General features: G+C 50.8%; 1 protein-coding gene across 1 annotated transcript in view; it reads left to right on the top strand.

Annotated features, from left to right (window-relative positions):
- The window catches only part of CLPB (ClpB family mitochondrial disaggregase), a 161,130-nt gene that overhangs the window by 135,575 nt on the left and 4,943 nt on the right, over window positions 1-20,612 (top strand). The window contains exons 10-13 of the mRNA XM_075017145.1: window positions 1,734-1,778; window positions 6,814-6,975; window positions 13,018-13,174; window positions 18,893-18,966. Coding sequence (XP_074873246.1) covers window positions 1,734-1,778; window positions 6,814-6,975; window positions 13,018-13,174; window positions 18,893-18,966 — 438 coding nt within the window. The remainder of the gene's footprint in view (window positions 1-1,733; window positions 1,779-6,813; window positions 6,976-13,017; window positions 13,175-18,892; window positions 18,967-20,612) is intronic.

The following is a 20,612-nucleotide window of genomic DNA, read 5'->3' as shown; positions in this document are numbered from 1 at the left end:
GAAAGAAGTATTTGTAATGGTCTTATTTTCATACTGACAGGTTAATATTTAATTGCAAATGCTCATACCCTTACATAGCTTGCCTTAAACATACAATTAACTCTCTGATGATTTGCTGACACAGGAGAGGAGTTAGATCACAAATGGGCTGATTCAGAAAAAGAAATGTAGAAATGTCTTAGGGCCTGATGTGGCTCTTGCTCTCACCAGGGTAATTCCCTTTGCTTTCAGGGGGCACACTTCCGATTTACACTACAGTAAATGAGATCAGGAGAGGCTTCGAAAGCCACCTTTGCAGCAGGGGCACTGATTTCACTCGTCTTCACTTTGTGTTGTAGACTTGCATTAAAAGCAGATCTTCTTGGGGCAACACGAGTCACCACAGCTCTCGATACCTTGGGAGCTAAGTCTAGCATCTTTTAATGTTAGGTCCCTGGAGGGGGAAACTACTGCTGGGATGTAAAAGCCAGTGCGAGTTCCCATTTACAGCCAGTATTCTTTAGCTATGTTTTTACACCATTACCCTCTGCCAACTATTTACGGTTCCAGTCTGTGTCTTCCCTACTCTTTTGTGTTTCTGTGAACAGTGTTGTGTCTCAGTGACTGGGGAATGCTTAGAAAAGTGCAGATAGATGTGATCCTAATTCCGTTTGATTGGTTGATTCTTCTTATCCTATGCCTATTCTGAGGTGGATTTCCATACATACTGTCTTTCCACAAAACAATACCCCATTTCACAGCCATCTCTATACACTCTTCTGTTCCACCTATTCTTCTCCCACGCAAGCCAGTGTATCACTAATAAGATGGTTGATATAGACGAGTAGAAGACGGTCTGATAGCTTTTTATAAGCGTAGTGAAACAAGTGAGTTTCCGCAGGGGTGAGTAAAGCTACTGAAGTGGCAGCTGATATTATTTGCTGTGCGTTAAAGCACAAGGCCTTGGTCTGAGCTAGCACCCACAGAACACTCACTGGGACTCTTCAACTACTACAATTATAGGATGAGTCATGTATGTCACACAGCACGTGGGTCACGAAGGTCTGAGCTGTGACGAGAAGAAATGCCTTTAGAGACCAGGTTGGTTGTCAGGTACTCCCATCCCTGCTATCACTGCTACGAAAGTTCAAGCTTGCCTTTTCATAGCAATATGAGCTAAGTTATAGCTGCAAGCATGGGAAATCCATTTTCTGCAGTGAACCATCAACCCATTCCAACATAAAAGGAGCTTTGTGTAGCAACCTATAAATTCTGAGACAACATTATCTCAATGCTGTGATCATCCAAGTACTTAGCGTATCTTGACTTTTTGATTTTTAACAGGGTAGGCATTATGTTTTCTTGGTGATTTATTTCTAAACAGTTGAACAGTAATAATGGCCATTTTCTGCAGCAAGTTGCAGGTCCCATTTTCATCCCCACCCTGTAGTGATGAGACCAAGTCATCCTAAGTTAACTCTTTAAAAACAAGGGTGGGCAGATTTGGGATCATTTTTACATACTCTTCAGAAACCTGGGATTTACTTCCACTCTCTTCTTTCAGAGTCAGCCTCAGCCTTTTGCAAGAGATTTGGCTGAGCATTTCATTGTCAGGCATCCTCAGCAGCAAACACACGCTTCAGCATGTCAGTCTACCTCAGCCACTGTGCTGGTTCCAAAGCTGCTTTTTACGTGTAACAAAATTTGTAGAGCATTAATCAAAAATAACATTGCGTATTTTTTTTCTGTTGCAGGGTTTCATTCGACTGGACATGTCAGAGTTCCAGGAGAGGCATGAGGTTAGTAAATGGCCTGTCCGTATTCCCAGAGACTGAAGTTCTAGTTTAACCTGTAATTTAAACAACTCATGTCAATTACAACTCTTTTGCTTCCCTCCACCTGCCATCACTGCCCTGGGAGGGACTGAGCATCTCTTCAACTCCCAGGGAAGGCAACAAGCACATCAGAGGCCTTGTGCCTTAGCATGAGATCTAATCCTGGGAGCGAAATCAGCGAGAGCTGTGAGTGCTCAGCCTCTTTGAGGACTGGGCCCTTGGTCTCCAGCAACTGGGAAGTGAATATTGCATACGGAGATGCAAGGAGAATAGCAAAAACTGTGTTCCCAGCCATGGCTCCGCTCCCAGCTGTGGCTTGGCCCCTGGCTCTGGCTCCCTGCCACGGCTCTGCTTGCAACCCCATCCCCCCACTGCAACTGTGCTCCTGGCAGGAGACTGGGGGGAGGGGGACGGGGGGGCAAGTTTGGGCACCGCTGCACAAGAGTGTAAAGGTGCCAAGGCAGAATAGGAGCAGAGGCCAAGTCAGAGGAAATGCTTCATAACGATCTACATCCTACGTTGTGGCCTCTGCACATGTCAATATCAAGAATATTGGAACACTTGTGCTCAGGAAAAGAATCCTGTCCAAACGAACATGATTGGCCTCTTGTAGATAAGCCACCTCTGCTTTGAGAAAGCTGTCGGCGATGCTGTGCACCCTCTGAAAGGCTCGTACACACATAGGAAAGAGAAGGAATTGGCTAAATATAGGAAGAGGCGTTAATAAATCTTTAACATACAGCCGATGCCAGCATTCCTAGCAAACCTGTTTAGCATCCTGGATGAGTCCTGTGTCCACCATTTGGCAGAGAAGCAGAACACCTGGGCTAATGCCGGATCCCAGAGACTCAGGTTACGTCTACGCAACAAACAGTGTGCTCAGGGCCAGTATGAGCACAGATAGTGCAGAGAACAATAACCCTGACGGCAGAGCATTGTGGACTTCATAGCAGGCTCGCGAGCTGAAAATCCATGTTGGACTGAAGGCAGATCTGTCTTCACTGCTATTGTTAGCCGTGTGGGCTGGATACAGGTTAGCTCGGGGAGTTTGTGCACAGCTATTGTTGTGTAGACATAATCGCTGTGTCCCAGTGCTGGATTTTAGGAGTGAAAGTCATTAAAATGCATAGGGTGGAATGTCTGGGGGGCGACTCTCTGTGAGAAGCTCTGCTAAGGAGGTATTTGAAGCTCCAGCAAAAAGAGCAGGAAAGTCTGATGGCACTTAAGATTTCAGACTGGAAAGAATAATCTTTAAAGAGCGTACAGAGTTTTAACCGGGGTCCTTCCTTCTCTTCTGACACCTGTAGATGGGCTTTCACATCTTTATTGGCGGTAAAATAGAGCCAAGTACGTGGAGCTCCTAAGCAGTGTGAGTTAGAAAGTAAACTAAGGAAGAGACCTCTGACAGAAGCAGCTACATCCTTAAACCATGTGCCAGAAGGAAGTTAAAAAAGAAGGGTCTTAGCTCAACCTGTGAGCCACAAGAGGGACCTGGGGCTCTGGAGAGACGACCTTTCAGGGGAAAAGCTAGTAACAGCCTGCCGAAGCTGAGCTCTCTCTGGTTTGTTCCAAAATGTAAAGGAAACGTGTGCGCGCGCCCACACACACACACACACACACACACACACACACACACACACACACACACACACACACACACACACACACACGTGTGTCATTTTTGGACACTAACGGAATCCATGTGTATCATCACTGTCTGTGCGTGTCATCGCTGTGCACGCTCCAGTGCTGTGCTCAGAGTGGAGAAAGGACACTGCTGGTTCAGCAACCTTGGTTAAATCACTTAATCCCTCCTGTGCCTCTTCTTTACTAGATTGTGACAAGGGACGATCATCATAACACTGATCTATCTTGGGGGAAGATTGTGAATCTCAGTGTGACTGCCAAGCACATTGAGAGCCTCAGAAAAGGGGACTAAAAAAGGCCTGGATACTGTTATTCACAGTAGAGCATTGGAGAGAAAGGGAATCAGAGCAGGAAAGCAGAAGAATGCAGAGAGACCAATCGACAGATGACTGCCACTGGGTTATGTGATGTGTGTGCTTTGTAGAGCAGCACTAAATACATATTGGCAACGTTGATGATTGAAACAGAACAAAAAGGAATTCTGAGGCAGAAGCAGCAATAAGCAAAGTGTTAAACACCGTACCGTGGCCAGGGGGACGGAGATTACAGCACAAAGGGAGGAGACGGGAAGAAATAAGGGAAGCAAAGGCAGAGAACAGCAGAGGAAGAGAGCACAAATTTTTCAGGCAAACAAGGATCAAGAGGTCAGTGCTAGAGACAGCAGCACTAGGGAAGCGCGTGGGGAACCTGACACTGGCTGATGGCAAGGCTGAAACAATGGGAATGAATGAACTGCCTTCAGCAAAATTCTGAGCCGAGTGGATGCCTTGCGTCTGTGGGATAGAGCATAGCACTCTCAGAAGAGCATGCAGGGGCCTGCAGGCCAGAAACAGATGTGTGTGTCTCAGAAAGGTGAGGATCAAAGCCCTCCCGAGGCAGACTGATCTGTGTAGAATACAATCCAAGTGGCAAAAGGCAAGCACCAGTCTTTGAAAGTGGAAGTACTGTGGTCAGTTTAATAGATGGGCCGAGGTTGGCTTTTTTCCACCCTCAAATTTCCTGTACTGTGCTGGAGAGGCCGGACTACTGCAAGGGGACGGCAGATGGTTAGTGTAGTTATATCAGGGGGCTCTGGCAAAATGGCCACATGGACATAAGGACGCAACTGCTCTTCTCCAGCATCAACTTAGCGTGCAACAAGTCTCTCACACTGCTGAGCGGCTTCGTGGCTCCAGTCATGAATTCTCTTTCCCAAGCTAACTGTTTTCAGGGTTTGTTTTTCTGTTCCAAGTGTTCCATCTTGGCCCCCATAAACTGACTGCAATCCTGGCTTTATAACTTGCTGTGCCCAAATTAGGACATCTTATTAGGATATCACAAGTTATATAGCTAAGATTGCCAGACAGGAGTGGTGACTTGGGGGGCCCAGTTCTAAACACCTGAAAAGACCATTTTCAAGAAATGGTGAGCATCTGAAAATCTGGTTCCTTTAAAGGGTCTTGAGATGCACACCCAAAATCACTCAGTTAGTAATGGAGAACCTTAGGCTAGTGAGTGGGCCACTTGAGTGCCCTCCTTCAGCTCAGTGGTCCACAAGAGTGTTGAAACCAAGATGGTCTCACGGATAGGGCAGTCTTGTAACTGCATTTGCAGACCTAGAATTTGGGCAATATGCCCGTTGAACCAGAGCACCACTTTGATTGGCTGCAGAGGGAAGGCACGGCTCTTACAGTCGATAAAGTGTGCAGTCAGCACACGCCTCCCTTCACGGGCCGTGGTGTTACTTGCATGTCACTTCCATGGGTAAGAAAAAACAACGCAGACCGAAATCAGCATCATCTGACAGCCCTGCACATGGGCAACGGTAAACAACATGTTTTGCAAGCCAGACAGAACCACACGAGCCACTGTTTGCCAACCACTGCATGAGGTGCTTTTAAAAATCTTGGCTAAGATAGCATTACTGTCGCGAGTAACCAAAAGTGGTATTCTCCTAGCATCATGGAAACAGCTGACAGCTGGTTATTGAAGTAAAAAGGACAAATTTTGTTTTTATTTCATTTGCAGAATTCCTTTGTGTTTTTCCTCTGCTCTGACTTCCAGTAGGAGCCAGGAGAGACTCTGTTGTTCACGGGCTCCCTGGGACCCCATCACATTCTTAGCCAATCTGAAGTCCCCTGCTTCCTCGCCACACTTGAGCTCTTCCACTGAAGCAGCTAGTTGCCCCCGATTCTCAACAGTCCTGCTCTGGAAGTGTTTTAACAGATACTAAATGAGACCCAGAAGATGGCCATGAAAGATTGCCTGGTACTTTTTGAGAAGACTAGGAATTAACTGGCATCTGGCCACAATCTCTGTTTAAGAAGCCTGTGCAGGGTTTGAATTTAAGGCCATTTGGTTCTCGGCAAGCTGAGATATAAATCTACAATGTGTCACTTACGGGCTGTGTAGACTCTACTATTGTGCATTAAAAGTTCTATAATGCCCTTTGTCCACTGCCTTGTGGGTTATCCTGGGAAGGAGCAAGGCTAAGGGAGTAAACCCTGACAGAAAATCCAGAGGGAAGTCCTAAGGCGGTTCTGTGCCAACTTCTGGCATTGACCCGGCAACTCCTGCAGCTGAGCTGGTACCAGATGTGGAGGTTATCCTCTCCTTTGGACTACATCAGTAAAGCCGAGAGGGGAACACGGTGTCTGGGCAGCCCAGGGTCCCAAAAAATTGCCCAAGCTCGTGCCTGGAGAGGTACTCCAGCATCGCTTAACAGCGTTGAACCAACACGGGAGGTAACAGATACTGGTTACACATGCAACAGATGCAGCAAGGACTGTCACTCTTGTGTGGGCCTTCACAGTCACAGTCGATGCTGTAAATGATGATCCCAAATGGAACTACGAATGGCGCAATCCATAGTCTATGTAGACTGAAGGATGCTGCACCTACTACTACTGCTAATGCCCTTTGATCTTCTGTGGTTTCAAACAGCCGTAGGTCAAAGTGGCTATTTTTGCTTTTTCGCTGCCATACTAGGGTCCACATGGCCACGCAGCACCCAGCAAACTAGAGCATTGTAGAGTTACATGTTTGCTGCTGACACATGTAGATGTTCCTTCAGGTTTGACTCTCCAAGGCTGTGAATGAGCTATGACGGAGTATTTAATGCTCAGCCATCGCTATGTTACATGTGTCTAACTCATTGCTTCCTGAGGTGCTTTAGGGGTACTTGGAGAATGAAAGATGCCATGGTGTCTATATAATACAGTTCTTATGTTAAAAAATAGTGTTTGTTAGCTCCTGTAGAATCAGAGGAGGCCCTACCCAAGCATTCACAAATCAGAGGCCCACAGAATCGTAAGGCAAGAACAGATCTCAGGAGGTCATCTCTCACGTCTGGTTTTCAATCACTTCCTCCTAGGTTGCCAAATTTATTGGCTCTCCCCCAGGCTATGTTGGCCATGAAGAAGGTGGGCAGCTGACCAAGAAGCTGAAAAAGTGCCCAAATGCTGTGGTCCTTTTCGACGAGGTTGACAAAGCCCACCCAGATGTTCTCACCATTATGCTGCAGCTGTTTGATGAAGTAAGCGTGGCTGTTGGTGTCAGCGTGTGAGAGTGCAATGTGACAGTGGCTGGTACCAGGCCTGACTGGCACAGGTGGTATCTGGGTGTCTCAGTTTAGGCACCTCAAATCACTCGTCCCCTCAGAAGAGGTGGACTAGCAAATAAACCCCCTCTTTCTGTTCCAAAAACATAGTGAGCACGCTGGATAAGAGCCATGGTCCATCTAGCTCAATAGGCTGGCTTCCTACATTGGCCAGTTGCTTCAGAGGGAATGAATGCGACAGGGCAATCGTTAAGTGATCCACCCCCTGTTGTCCAGTCCCAGCATCTGGCAGTCAGAGGCCTAGGCCCTATGGCAGTGGTGGACACGCATTTTTGCATGAGGGCCACACTGAGGTTGTGCCTTCCCAAATAGCCAGGCATCACTTGGTCCATGCCCCCATCTGAGCTGCTACCTCCAAGTGCCCCTGACACCCTCACCATCTATCCAACATTCTCTGTTCCCCGCCCCCTACCCACCACCCCATTCCCCCACCCCATCCAACCCCCCATATCCCCCACTTCCTGACCACCACCCCAGTCCCCTGTCCCCCACTTCCTGACCGCCACCCCAGATCCCCTGTCCCTATCCAATCCCCTATGTCCCCCACTTCCTGACCACCACCCCAGTCCCCTGCCCCATCCACCCCCCTATATCCCCCACTTCCTGACCACCTCCATCCAACTCCCTTATTCCCCATCCCTACCCACTCCCATGGACCACTAACCTGCTCCTTTGCCCCCATCCAACACCTCTGCCCCCTGACTATCCCCCAAGGACCCCTGCCACATCCAACCCCATCCCACTGCTCTCTGTCCCCTCACCCTCCATTAGGACGTCCATACTTATGACCACAACCTTGTGACTCCTCGCCCCCATCCACCCCCTTTGCTCCACTCTCCCAATCACCCCCCAAGCTCCCTCATCCCCATCCAGCCTCCTCCCTGCCACTCCCTACCCACAATCACACCACCAAGAGCCCAGTGGCTGATTGTGCTCTGGCTGTGCTGCCTGGCTGGAGCTCACCTGAGGCACCAGCATAGCAGTGCAGTAAACTGAGGCTGCAGAGTAGAGGGGAAAGAAAGGCGGGGACTGGGGGCTAGTCTCCCTGAGCAGGAGCTCAGGGCCCAGAGAGAAGGGTCCTTCAGGGCAGAGGTGGCCTGTGGGCCATAGTTTGCCCCCCTTTGCCCTAGGGCAGGGATTCCCAGCCTATGGGTCGCAACCAGATTTAAAAAGGGTCACTGGCTGGGTGGCTCTGAGCCACATGGGGCTCTTAAAGGAGTCATTTGTGGCTGCTGATGCTGCTGCCTGACTCCTCCTCCGGCTCCCAGTCCCTGCCCTGCTGTGCTGAAATGGAACTCAATTTAACTGGTTTAACAGCTGACAGGAGGGATCCAGCCCTTAAACCAATTAAACTGAGGCCCACTTCAGCACGGCAGGGCAGGGAACTGCTCGTGCTCCAGCTGGGGGAAGGGAGTAGTGAGCGGTACCTGATGCTTAGCTGAAGTCATGCCGCACCCAAGCTTCTCTGACGGTCCAACCCCCAGAGCCCACCCCTCCACACCCCCACGTTGTGGGTCAGTGGCCCCAAGGGGAAGACAGTTCCCCACTCCTGGGGTAAGTTGTACCCCCTGACATGAGTAGCACCCCTCCTGCCTGAGGTTCATTCCTCCTCCTGCACCCCAGTTCCCCCCAAGAGCCTGCACCCCCAACGCTCTGCCCTCACCATGAGCTGTCTTCTGTTCCCCCATCCTGAGCCAGCTCCGCCACCCACACCCCATTCCAGAGTCTGCACCCCCAATACCCAAACGTCCTGCCCCAGTCAGAACCCCCTCCTGCACCCCAACTCCCTCCCAGAGCCAGCACCCCCCATATCCAAACCTCCTGCCCCTGGTCGGAACCCCATACTGCAAGCCAACTCCCTCCCATTGCCAGCACCCCCCCGTATCCAAACCTCCTGCCCTAGGTCAGAACCCCCTCCTGCACCCCAACTTCCTCCCAAAGCCGGCACCTCCTGGCAGCATCCCAACCCTGTGTTCCAGCCCTGAGTCCACTCCCTCACTCCAAACCCCTCAGACCCCTCATTTCTGGCCCCAAACCGGGGCCTGGGGGAAGTCGCAAGCCTCCACAACTCCCCACAGAGCTGTGTGTAACCCACAACTGATTTTTATTCTGGGTCAGTGGCCCCAATGGAAAAAAGGTTCCCCACTCCTGGGGCAGGTTGTACCCCTCTGACGTAAGTGGCACCCCTCTTTCGCAGAGCAAGTTGACGTACATGCATGGTACAAAGACACTAAGGACAGAAAGAAGACTTGCGAGCCTGTTGAATCTGACGGATAACACCATCAATCTCCTGTAATGTTATTTCTTATTAAGGACTTGTCTGCTTTCTAAGTCAGCCTGATTATGGTTGATTACTCTGGCTGCCTGTGACAGCATTTCCTGTGGCTTTACCCACCGATGGTACCCATGGCAATACTGAGAGAGAAGGTATTGGCAGGGATCAGAGTCAAGAGTCCCCATTTGCCTGGCATGGGCCCTGTTTGCTCTTCAAGGCAGGGCTCTGCTCGTTGTCTGCCTTTGGAAGCCTTGGCTGGGCCCGTATTAACCGATGGGAGGACAGAGATAAACGCCCTGTGTCTCAATGAGTCAGCTCAGTGCCTGGAAATGGAGCAGGACCAGCATTTTATGTACTCCCCCGTGGTAGCATGAGTATGCAACCTATTGTGGGATGTTCTGCAGCTTCAATCTGTCCTAAGAGGCAAACAAACGTCACCCCCTTTTTTCCGTTAAGGATTAATAACGCAATTTTTTCTCGCATAGATCATCACGGCCATGGCGAAATGGGAAATCAATTCCTGCACCACAGGCTTGACAGGGCAATAACCCAAACGTTAAAACCAAGCGCCCCAGTGAGGAATTGTGGCCTTGTGCTGGGTATCGGCTGTTGCGGGGGTGGGGAGGCTGCCTTGGGACCTTTTCTTTTTTGTGGTCACTAAAGCAAATCCGTATTTTGGAAAGGTTCCTGCTTTAGTGTTGTGGGAGGAACAATGATACAGAGGAGCACAGTGTTCACAGCAGTGACAGTCATCCCCCTGTGCAGGACACAAGCACCTCCTTTTATCCCCTCCAGTTCAGGCACTACGTGTGATATGGACCAGCACTTCCAGCGTAAAGTAATACACACTGGAAAAAATAACCCCAAGGGTACATACAATATGATGGGGGCTAATTTAGCTACAGCTAATCAGGAAAGAGATCTTGGGGTTATGGTGGATAGTTCTCTGAAAACATCCACACCATGTGCAGCAGCAGTCAAAAAAAGCAAATAGGATGTTAGGAATTATTAAGAAAGGGATAGAAAATAAGACAAAGAATATTTTACTGCCCCTTTGTACAACTGTGGGACGCCCACATCTTGAGTACTGCATACAGATGTGGTCTCCTCACCTCAAAAAAGATATTTGGCATTGGAAAAGGTTCAGAAAAGGGCAACTAAAATGATTAGGGGTTTGGAACGGGTCCCATGTGAGGAGAAGTTGAGGAAACTGGGACTTTTCAGTTTAGAAAAGAGGAGACTGAGGGGGGATATGATAGAGGTGTATAAAATCATGAGCCGTTTGGAGAGGGTGAATAAAGAAAAGTTCTTTACTTGTTCCCATAATATAAGCACTAGAGGACACCAAATGAAATGAATGGGTAGCAGGTTTAAAACTAATAACAGAAAGTTCTTTTTTTCACAGCGCACAGTCAACCTGTGGCACTCCTTGCCAGAGGAGGCTGTGAAGGCTAGGACTATAAGCGAGTTCAAAGAAGAGCTAGGTTCATGGAGGTTAGGGCCATAAAAGGCTATTACCCAGGGGGTAGGAATGGTGTCCCTGGCCTCTGTTTGTCAGAGGCTGGAGATGGATGTCAGGAGACAAGTCGCTTGATCATTGTCTTCGGTCCACCCCCTCTGGGGTACCTGGCACTGGCCGCTGTTGGCAGATGGGATGCTGGGCTAGATGGACCTTTGGTCTGACCCAGTAATGGCTGTTCTTACGTTCTTATAGGCTGCTCTTTACTGCTCAGGCAATAGTGTCCATAAACAGCACAGAGTAACTTACAGGACCCTGACTCCCTTTCAAGCCCATTAACCATGCCCCACTCCCCACCCCCTTAGTCTAGAGCAGGGGTGGGCAGTAATTTTTGATGGAGGCCGCTCCAAGATTTTGGTAAGTGGTGAAGGGCCGCACTTTTGCATAGATTGGTGCAGGATAGAGGTTTGGAGAGGAAGGGGCTGGGGTGAAGGAGACAGTGGGAGGTCTGGGTGAAGGGGGCTGTGACCTGGGGCAGGGTATTGGGGTGCAGGGTTCAGGAGGGGGTGTGGGTGCAGGAGAGGGTTCTGTCCTGAGGGAGGGGTGTAGGAGCGGGTGCAGGGTCTGGGAGGAAGTTGGGGTGTGATGCAAGAAGCAGACACTGGCCAGGAAGCACTTACCTAAGCTGCTCCTGGCCAGCAGCACTCTCAGGCTGTTCCTTAGGGTGACCGTCTGTCCCATATCGCCCGGGACAGCTCCATATTTTGGGCCCCAGGAAGGCACCCCGATGTTTAGATTTGTTTCTAAAAAGGGGCTAATTGCCCCGTATTTGCTGGGTGCTGGCTTCCCTGCGCCGGGGGGAGCCGGAGCCTGGCCAGCATGGCTTCTGCCAGGTTCCCAGTTCCCCGCACCATGGCTTGGGGAAGCCGGAGCCAGAGCCCGATGGGTGTGGCTGCTGCCTGGCTCCCCGCTGCTCCTCGGGGGGAACTGGAGCCCGAGCTGCGCAGCCGCTGCCTGGCTCACAGCTCCTGAGCTGCCGGGAGCTCACTGGCACTGCCGGCCTGGATCCGGCTCCCCATGGCTGAGGGAAGCCAGAGCCGGACCAGCACAGCCACCACCTGGCTTCGAGCTCCCCACAGCTTGGGGAAGGTGGGAGCTGCTGCTGCTCCCTGCAGCTAGAGAGCACCTCTCCCCAGCAGTGTGGTAGCCGCCCCCAGGGCAGCCACTGCCTGAGTGGTGGGGTGACCATCTGTCCTGTTTTGGCCAGGACATTAGCTCATCCTCCTGTCCCGTATCTCACCTGGGGAGGGCTGGTCACCCTGGTTCCATGTGTCTGTCCCTGCTGGGTGGGAGGGCTTCGTACTCCCATGCCCAGCAAAATCAGCTCCTATCAGCCACAAACTGGCCAATGGGAGCTGAGAAATTGTGCTGCACTGCCCCCGTCTCCAGTAAAATCTCTCAGCTCCCATTAGCTGGAAACCAGCCAATCGGAGCTGAGAGATTATGCTGCACTGGTCTTACCTTCAGCAGAATCTTTCAGTTCCCATTGGTCATTTTTTGCATCTGGCCAATAGGAGCGGAGAGATTTTGCTAGGGGAGGGCAGCGCAACCCAATTTCTCAGCTCCCATTGGCCAGTTTCCAGCCAATAGGAGCTGATAGAATTTCCTGAGGGGGTGGAGGCAGCACTTAAATTCCACCCTCTCTGCAGCCCTAGGGGCCTGCTGGGAGCCAGATTGAAAGGCATGGTAGGAGGGAGCAGATACAGCCCCCGGGGCCTGTCTTGCTTGCCACTGCTCTAGAGTGATGATGTTCGTTACCAGCTTTCTGGTGACAGTGTCATAACCCTCTGTGGCTAGTCCCCTCTTCCAAGGGTATTTCTGTTTTGTTTGCTTCTTAGAATAATAGTACTTGGCACATCTGAATTGTGCCTTTCCCCAGTGAAAGCACTTTGAAAACACCAGTTCCACGAGCACTCCCTCCCTCGCTCCCCCCTCCCACTCTGCAACCGCCCGTAGCACAGAGAGCTACTTAAGTGACACCCACAGGACACTAGTCCAGGCTTCCTTTAGGGGCTTTTAAAAATATCTCCCTCTTGGCAGGAAGGGGTTGGCCCTGGCTCATTGGAAATCTCTTCCCCTCACCCCCCTGGCTTTTGCAGTGCTCTGAGGGGTCTCAGCACAGCAGCCCCGTTGATGCGGTTCTTGTTGTGTGTTCTTGTTGAAGGGCAGGCTGACGGACGGGAAGGGAAAGACCATCGACTGCAAGGACGCCATCTTCATCATGACCTCCAACGTGGCGAGTGACGAGATAGCCCAGCATGCCCTGCAGCTCAGACAGGAGGCCCTGGAAATGAGCAGGAACAGGATCGCCGAAAACCTAGGTAACAGCCCCCACTGTGTAAATTCTCATAGGAACCTTCATCAGATTACCTCCGTGCATCCCACGACGGGCAGATAAGCTAGAGAGCCTTTATGGGCAGGAACCTTGCACTGCTGCTCAGTCTCTTACCTTTGCCACTTGGACTTTCCAGCTACTTCCTTCGTCTAAGCTGGGAAAAGAATTCCCAGCAGGAACTGCAGGTGGGTCCCGAACACTTGATGTCATTTCTGCTGTAGCCATGGGGCAGGCGCCGTATCCGAAGCCGCCAGTTAGCTTTTGATAGAACATCTGCTATGGTTTCTGCAACCCGTCTTCCCTCAATGCTTCACACACTGTTGCCCTGGAAGCCAATTATACTAAAGTCTGGGCTTCTCGTTCGCCGTTTGTCCAGGAACCCTTTCTTAGGTTGATGTTTTTGTTTTGCTTTTTGTCCTTGATCTGAACGGTCCTCTGGGGGGACTTTTGCTCTCAGTGCAGCTTCACCACTCACGTCAGCCTTACATCACTATTTCTGCAGCTCCTTATCAGGTTCTTGCTGGGTGTGATACCTTTGTGATCCCCACTCCCAAAGCTGTGGAATGGTTTGTCATATGGACAGAGCATTTGAGCCAGTTGGTACCCATGAGACCCAGGTGTTGAAGAGCAGGTAATGATCCTGGGGAGGCAACTTCAGCGCACTGAGTAAATGCAAGTCAGATTGCTCCCCCTTACACCAGAGTCTGCAATGGTGAAAGTGGTGTTCAGGACTCCTCTCGCCTTCCCTCCTACATTGGTGGTGGCATTCTACCTTCCTGACAGCATTTTTTCCACTTCTACGTGCTCATCCCAAGCTGACTTAACTCTTGGAGCTTCTACCTGGAGCAAACGATAAGTCTTAGAAAGTCCATCCAGTTGCTTAACACCAACTCCGGGTACATCTACACTACCTGTTAGAGTGACCCAATCAGGGTGTGTCTTCTGCGATTTGATGTGCTTCTAGTCGACCCCTGTACTTCTCAATCTCAACTTTCCGGTCCACACGTTGGACGTTTGCCTTTCTTCTCAACACTGCCTGCTGCTGTGACATATCAGCGTTTCTTTATGTTGAGACAGCTCCAGAGATCCCAAGGCCAGAGGAACCATTGTGATCCTTCAGTCTGATCTCCTGTGTAACACAGACCATGGAACTTCCCCCAGAATAATTCCTAGGGCAGATCTTTTAGGGAAAAAACAAACAAACAAACAGAAAAACCTTGATTTTGAAATTGTCAGTCCTGGAAAATCGACCACCACCCTTGCTAAATTGTTCCACTGGTTCTTAACTCTCACCTCCAAAAATTCACATCGTATTTCCAGTCGGAATTCGTCTAACTTCAAAGTGCAGCCATTGGATCATGTTCTACCTTTCTCTGCTAATTGAAAAGCCTCTATTAACTATTTGTTCCCCCTGTGCTCTGTATTCAAGTCACCCATTCACCTGCTCGTTGTTCAGTTAAGTAGATTGAGTTCCTTGGGTCAGTCATAAGGCATCCTTATAATCCTTAATAATTTTCATGACCCTTCTCTAAACCCTCTACAATTTGTCAACATCCTTCTTAAATTATTGGGCACCAGAACTGGATACAGGATTCCTCAGATTCAGGAGTGAGAGTCTTGTACATATTTTAAAGGGGAAATGACAGGCCTGTGCTTCTGCCACAAGGAAGATATTGTTCCAGAGGATTCCCCCTTGTTTGCCCACCCATTTTCCCGCCAAGGCTGAGGATGCAGCTCTTGAGGGACATAGTTTATTTAGAATTTGTCTTAAATGACAGGTTGTGTTTTTGTCCATTTTCGTGATACATTTTTGACTTAGTTTCTGAGGTGCTTTTGCTTCCCACACAATTCTTCAGCTGGCCGGAAGGTGCTCGGGTCTGTGATGGTGATGGGTGTCTGGTGAGCACAGAGCAGGCCCTTTTACATTGCCCATTCTGGCTTCTGAGTGCCAAAACTTTGTGAGCTAGAGAAATTCAGCCTAGAAGTGTCAGACCGAAGACTGCGGATCCCATGAGATGATTTTCAAAGAAGCAGAATTACAGGTAAGTAGTTTTCTCTTACTGAGCATGAGCATAGGGCAGTGGATAGGATCCATGTTTTAAACACTCAAATAAAGCATATATAAGAAGTATGGGAAGCAACTGAGAATTCAAATATACACTTTGGTCCTCTACTGGTCGTGGTTGTTTATAATCCTAGCACCTAGGAAAGGAAGTCACAGAACAGACTCCCAGAACAAAAGGACCATATCACCTCCAAAGATCTGACAATCTGAATGTCAGACAATGGATGGGTACAGACAGGCCTAGAGGGACTGCAAGGAAACAAGGAAATGGTATCTGTCAGTATGATAGGCAGTTAGAGTGGGCTGCTAATTAGGGGAGCAGTTGGCTAGTCTCAGTGCTTAATTAAACGAGAAGAGTTACATTTATCTTTGTATCTTAAACTTTCTGGAGAAGGAACTTCTCTTGTCACACCTATCCAGCATCGTTGTAGTTGGTCTTTCCAATGAGAACTTTCCTAACTCGGAAATCCAGTGGCAGTGTCCTCAGAATTTGTCATGGGTGATCTGCTAAACCTTTGATGTGGAATGAACAACCCACAACTCAGTTTTGTGAAGCCGAAAACTTGAATTCTTAGTGTTGGCCATGCATATGTCTCAGCTTCTCTCTTGCTCTAATACACGCACATTTGTTATCTTGAGTGGTAGGTGGCAAAACTCACTTCCAAGAGAACCTTCGATCTTCAGTCAAACTAGGTAAAGAACAAGGCACGTTTGCCACTGAACTTTCAAGAATAACATTTTAAAATGCCAAGTGCCACCTTCTGAATGAGGAAGGAATTGAAATGTAATTTCTGGGAGATCAGCACGGTTTACTGAGATAGCAGCAATGCATGACAAGTGAGAGAACTGCACAGTACATCTTGGACTCTGAGGTCTGGCTGCAGTTGCTCTTCATCTGCCACCCTGTAATTTGCCAAGTTCTCAGCTTTGCGAGCTGCGTGAATATAATGGCAAGGAGCTCAGTGTGAGTACCTGGATACACAGAACGAGCGGCTTCTGCCCCATGTTTCCCTGTGTCCGTGAAAGCAGCCAATGTGACACCGGAAGCAGCACATAGAGGTTACCACCTTTGCTCTGTTTTATTCAGCCTTCTTCCGACGAAGGACTGCACCAGAGAAGAATGCCATGCTGAAGTCTTTGTGTGTTTAAAATCCCCCTTGTCTCATCACACTGAGCTTACATACCACACCTGAGGCTTGGTCAGACATGCAGTTCTAACCACAGCATTTGTATAGCTAGAATCGACTTTTCTGCAATTGACTTACCTGGCCGTTCACACAGACGGAGCTTGGCAGGAGATTTTCTCCCACTGACCTCCCTTACTCCTCGTGATATTGAGGCATACAGGCCTCGACTGCCGACCCCAGATAGTTTGATTTCATGCGTCTCTACCGGGGACGTGAACTGGAACTCTGGAAGATCAACCCTGAAGAAGTCGATCTTCCCCTTAGTACAGAGAAGCCCTTACTGCAACATGCATACAAATACAAAGTCAACGTCGGTCTTTATCTAAAGACCCTCCTACCTCTGCCTGATTCTGCCCTCAAGCCAGCTCCCCTTCTCGTAACCAGGAAAACCTCTGCACCTCTGCTTATTCGGACTCTGATAGAATAAGGGGGAGAACAAATTCCAGAAGTCTGGGGCATCACGGAGAAGGCCTCGCATTTAAGTAGGATGTGGTTAGCCTTCAGCACCTCAGCCAACTCTGGCCCCCAGGTACCACATGGGAAAAGAGATGGTCACAAAGGGCCAGCAGCACTGGGTGGTTTGTAGCTAAAAACCAATACCTTCAGTGGTCCCTGCCAGACACCACGTTAGCACTCTGCCTGCCACAGCTTTATGTGAGTAATGGATGTCCATGGTACTACCCAGGGTCCAACCCCTGGATCATAGGAGAGGAGACTTTCAAAAGAAGCGACCTTTGACGTGTTTTCAGAAGCTCTTTCGCCCCAGGAATAGGTCAGCAAATCTTGCTGAACTAAATAACGTAGTTAGCTAATTGCAGACACACAAACAGAGAGAGATTTTAAGGCCACAAACAGCTAATTGCGAAGTGCCAGTTTTGCTGTTTGCTAACGCGATTTAAAAAGGCGGGGCTCGGAAACGGGTGCTCCGCATGCGTCTGGCTGATCCGTTGTGGCAGCCGTAAGCATAGCCGTACTAGGCGGGGGGTGTAAAGTAATCAGCATTGGTCATGACAGCTGATGCACTCTCCATAGATAATCTGGGGAGGCCAGGCCAGGCCAGGTCCTTCGTTATCCAGGAGGTCTCCTTTCGGAGATGAATCGAGAGTTCTCTGGGGTATGAAAGCAGGCGGAGCAGATGCAGGGGGTCCCCTGCACAGTATTGTCAGTGAGCTGCAGGCTGCTCTGGTTTATGCAGTTAGCACAGAGTGGGTCCATGCAGGGCTGGATTAGGAAGTGGGCATTAGGGGCTGCAGCCCAGGTGCCCCAGGCTGAGGAAGGGCCCTCAAGTAACGGTCCCGTAGCCCAGGGACCTGGGCTGCAAACCATGTGTGCTGCATGCCAGTCTGACTCTGCCCAGTGGGGCAGGGTAGTGCGGGGGCAGCTCCATGCATGGCCATTCCTGGTTTTCCCCGCCTGGAGCCACATCGCTGCAGTGAGCTCTCCACCAGGAAGCGCGGGGCCAGCTCTGCCCTTGCCTGCAGCCTCTGCCCTCCGCAGCTCCCATTGGCCATCATTCCCGGCCAGTGGGAGCTGTGGGATGGTGTCTGCAGGCAAGTGTGGGGCAGCGTGGGCCACCTGCTGCCTCCCCACATACCAAAAGGTAAGTGTCTGCACCCCAAGCCCCTTCCCCATCTCCCTCCCAGACCCTGCACCCCCCGCTGCCACCTGTGCCCCCACACTCCCTCACACCCCACACCCTAAGTCCCTAACTCCCTCCCAGACTTTGCACCCCAATCCTGAGCCCCCTCCCCACCCAGCTCCTGCAGCCCCACCCCAACTTCCTGCCCTGAGGCCCCTCTAGCCCTCCATCCACACTCAGATGTCCCCTGTGCCTCACGCTCCTCAGCTCCATCCCAGACCCAGCATCCCCAGTGGGAGCTCTCACCCTTTCTTGCACCACACTCACCCTCCTGCCTCAACCTGCACACTGATCCTCTAATTTTAAGCCTCACCCTAGGGCCTAGGAGACCCCACGAAATCTTGTAGCCCCAGCCCCCAGCAGAGTCAGTCTGGCCTGGGTCTGTGGGTGCCTGGGCTGTGAGATCTCAGTGCAGAGAGGTACAGAACCAGCCCAGAGTCATGAGTTTGTTTGCTGTGGTGTGTTTGCGTGCATGCGGGTCCCATGGAGCTGCAGGTCTGCGGGGTATAAGAACAAGCTTCCTCCCATGTGTGTACCCCACTAATTCTTTGATCACAAGTAACAGTCCTGGCCAGCACTGAGCCACACTGCCAGCAGCAGAGTACCCATGTGTTCCTGTGAGCAAGGCGTTCCCATGCTTCTAGGAGGACTTCCTGGGTCTCTCTTACCGTCTCCTATAAGGCTCAGTCTTGTCCAGTTTCTCACTCCTGGAAAGTGCCGTGTGCGTTTGCAGTTCCTGGGGTCAGCGAGAAACGAGGCACATCCTCTGTCCTGCCTCAGACGTTTACACGCTGTGCCCTTGTCTCCTTTCAGATGATGTCCAGATGACGGACAAGATAACCATCTCTAAGCAGTTCAAGGAGAACGTTATTCGCCCCATCTTAAAGGTACCGAGGGTGTATTTATTGCTTATGTGCAGCTTGCCTGGATTTTCATCCCTGGACCGTTGCGGCTATTTATTTTTGATCTCCCAGCAATGTGCTAGATGATCAGTCTCTGCCTTGACAGCTTGCAGCCTGGGAGGCAGAGGATGAGGGTTGTAACTACTTAGGGTTCTCCCTCCACCCGGCCTGGCCTCTGTGCAGCTGCAGCTGGGCGTGGGGATCAGAAGAGCCCTTAGCAAGCCAGGTGAGACTTCCCCCATGGCAGGCCCTGTGTAAGGCTGCTGTTGCAGGGGTGTAGAAGGTGGGTCTGCAGCTCGTGAAGTCATGGAGCTTCTCGGGGTGCTGCAGTCCAGGGACAGCTGAGACTGCGCTGGCTGCCGACGTTACCCCATGGCTGCCCCAGTCTCTGGAACAGCCTGAGATCATGTCCCTGTGACAACACAGCAGGCGTGAGCTAGCGGGGAGGGCTTTGGAAGCAGACGGATCTCAGTTGCGGACTCAGCAATGGTGAGGCAGGAGACCTTGGAGCAACCAGCCCAGGGCGAGGATCTTATTCTTCACTCCTGTTTTAATACAGTCAAGCCTTAGGGGAGAGAGCTTGAGCTTTCCGTGGGCTCGGGCTCTTTGTGACGCCACTTGGGGAAGGCATAGCTCACAGCAGCCTCCTCGATAGATGGAGTCGTGGTTGTTGCTGGGTTGGCCAGTGGGAAGCCACTGGCCGGTTCCTCCAGCTTCTCTGACTTGTCTCGTTCCCGCCAGTCTGTGGAGCAGCAGCACGACAGTCAGCCCCTTCCCCAAGCCTCCCTGGCCCACGGCTAAACGCTCCTGCAAGAGACACAGGAGCACGAAGGCCAGGAGCTTGGATTGCTCACTGCCGTTGACTCTCTGTGTGGGCCCTGCGGATGCAGGTCCGTGTATGGAGGAGTGTGAGTGGAGTACAGAGGCTGGAAGAAGTTGGTACAGAGGAGGTATTCCATGTGTGGAGGGAGGCCTGGGGAAGGCACAGAGGTGGCTGTGGGAGGAGAGGATAAGTAGAGGCATAGGGTGTCACTGGCAAAAGACATGGTAAGAGACTAAATCCAAGATGTAAGCCAGGGTAGCCTTTACATTTAAGCTTGATCAGGCAGCTGACCGACTCCCCTCGCCGGGCTAACCCGCACATGCAGGGCTTGGGCAAATAACCCCTGTCCTCACTGGTCAGGAAAACATCATACAGCCCCAAGCCAACTGCCTTTACGCATCCGGAGGAGCTAGCCTGGCCCTGTTCCCACTATGCACAAAGCCACAGCGGGGAGCTGAGCCCCACGCCCAGCATGGTGGAGAACATAGCAGTAATGTTACCTGCAGTCGTCCAGCATCACGCACACGCGTTCACCCGGTGTGTGTCTCTCTCTCACACGCTCACACACACACAGCACCTGGTGCCGAGGGGTTAACTTGGAGGAGGCGGCTCTGCCGCTGCCATAAGCAGTGAGTGTATGTGAGCTGGTTAATGGATGGCAGCAGAGCTCCCGATTGAATTACAGCCCAGCATTCAATCACCAGCATAAGGGCCGTGCGCAGAATTGACATGTTCCAAATATCTCTCTATATAAACCGCATGTAATGTGTCAGAATGACAAATTCCGCAGCTTGTTTCTGTGGCAACT

This window comes from Carettochelys insculpta, chromosome 1 (assembly GCF_033958435.1).
Source record: "Carettochelys insculpta isolate YL-2023 chromosome 1, ASM3395843v1, whole genome shotgun sequence".
NCBI lineage: Eukaryota > Metazoa > Chordata > Testudines > Carettochelyidae > Carettochelys > Carettochelys insculpta.
Note: the sequence above shows the minus strand (reverse complement) of the source record. Positions and strands in the feature narration are given on the sequence as shown.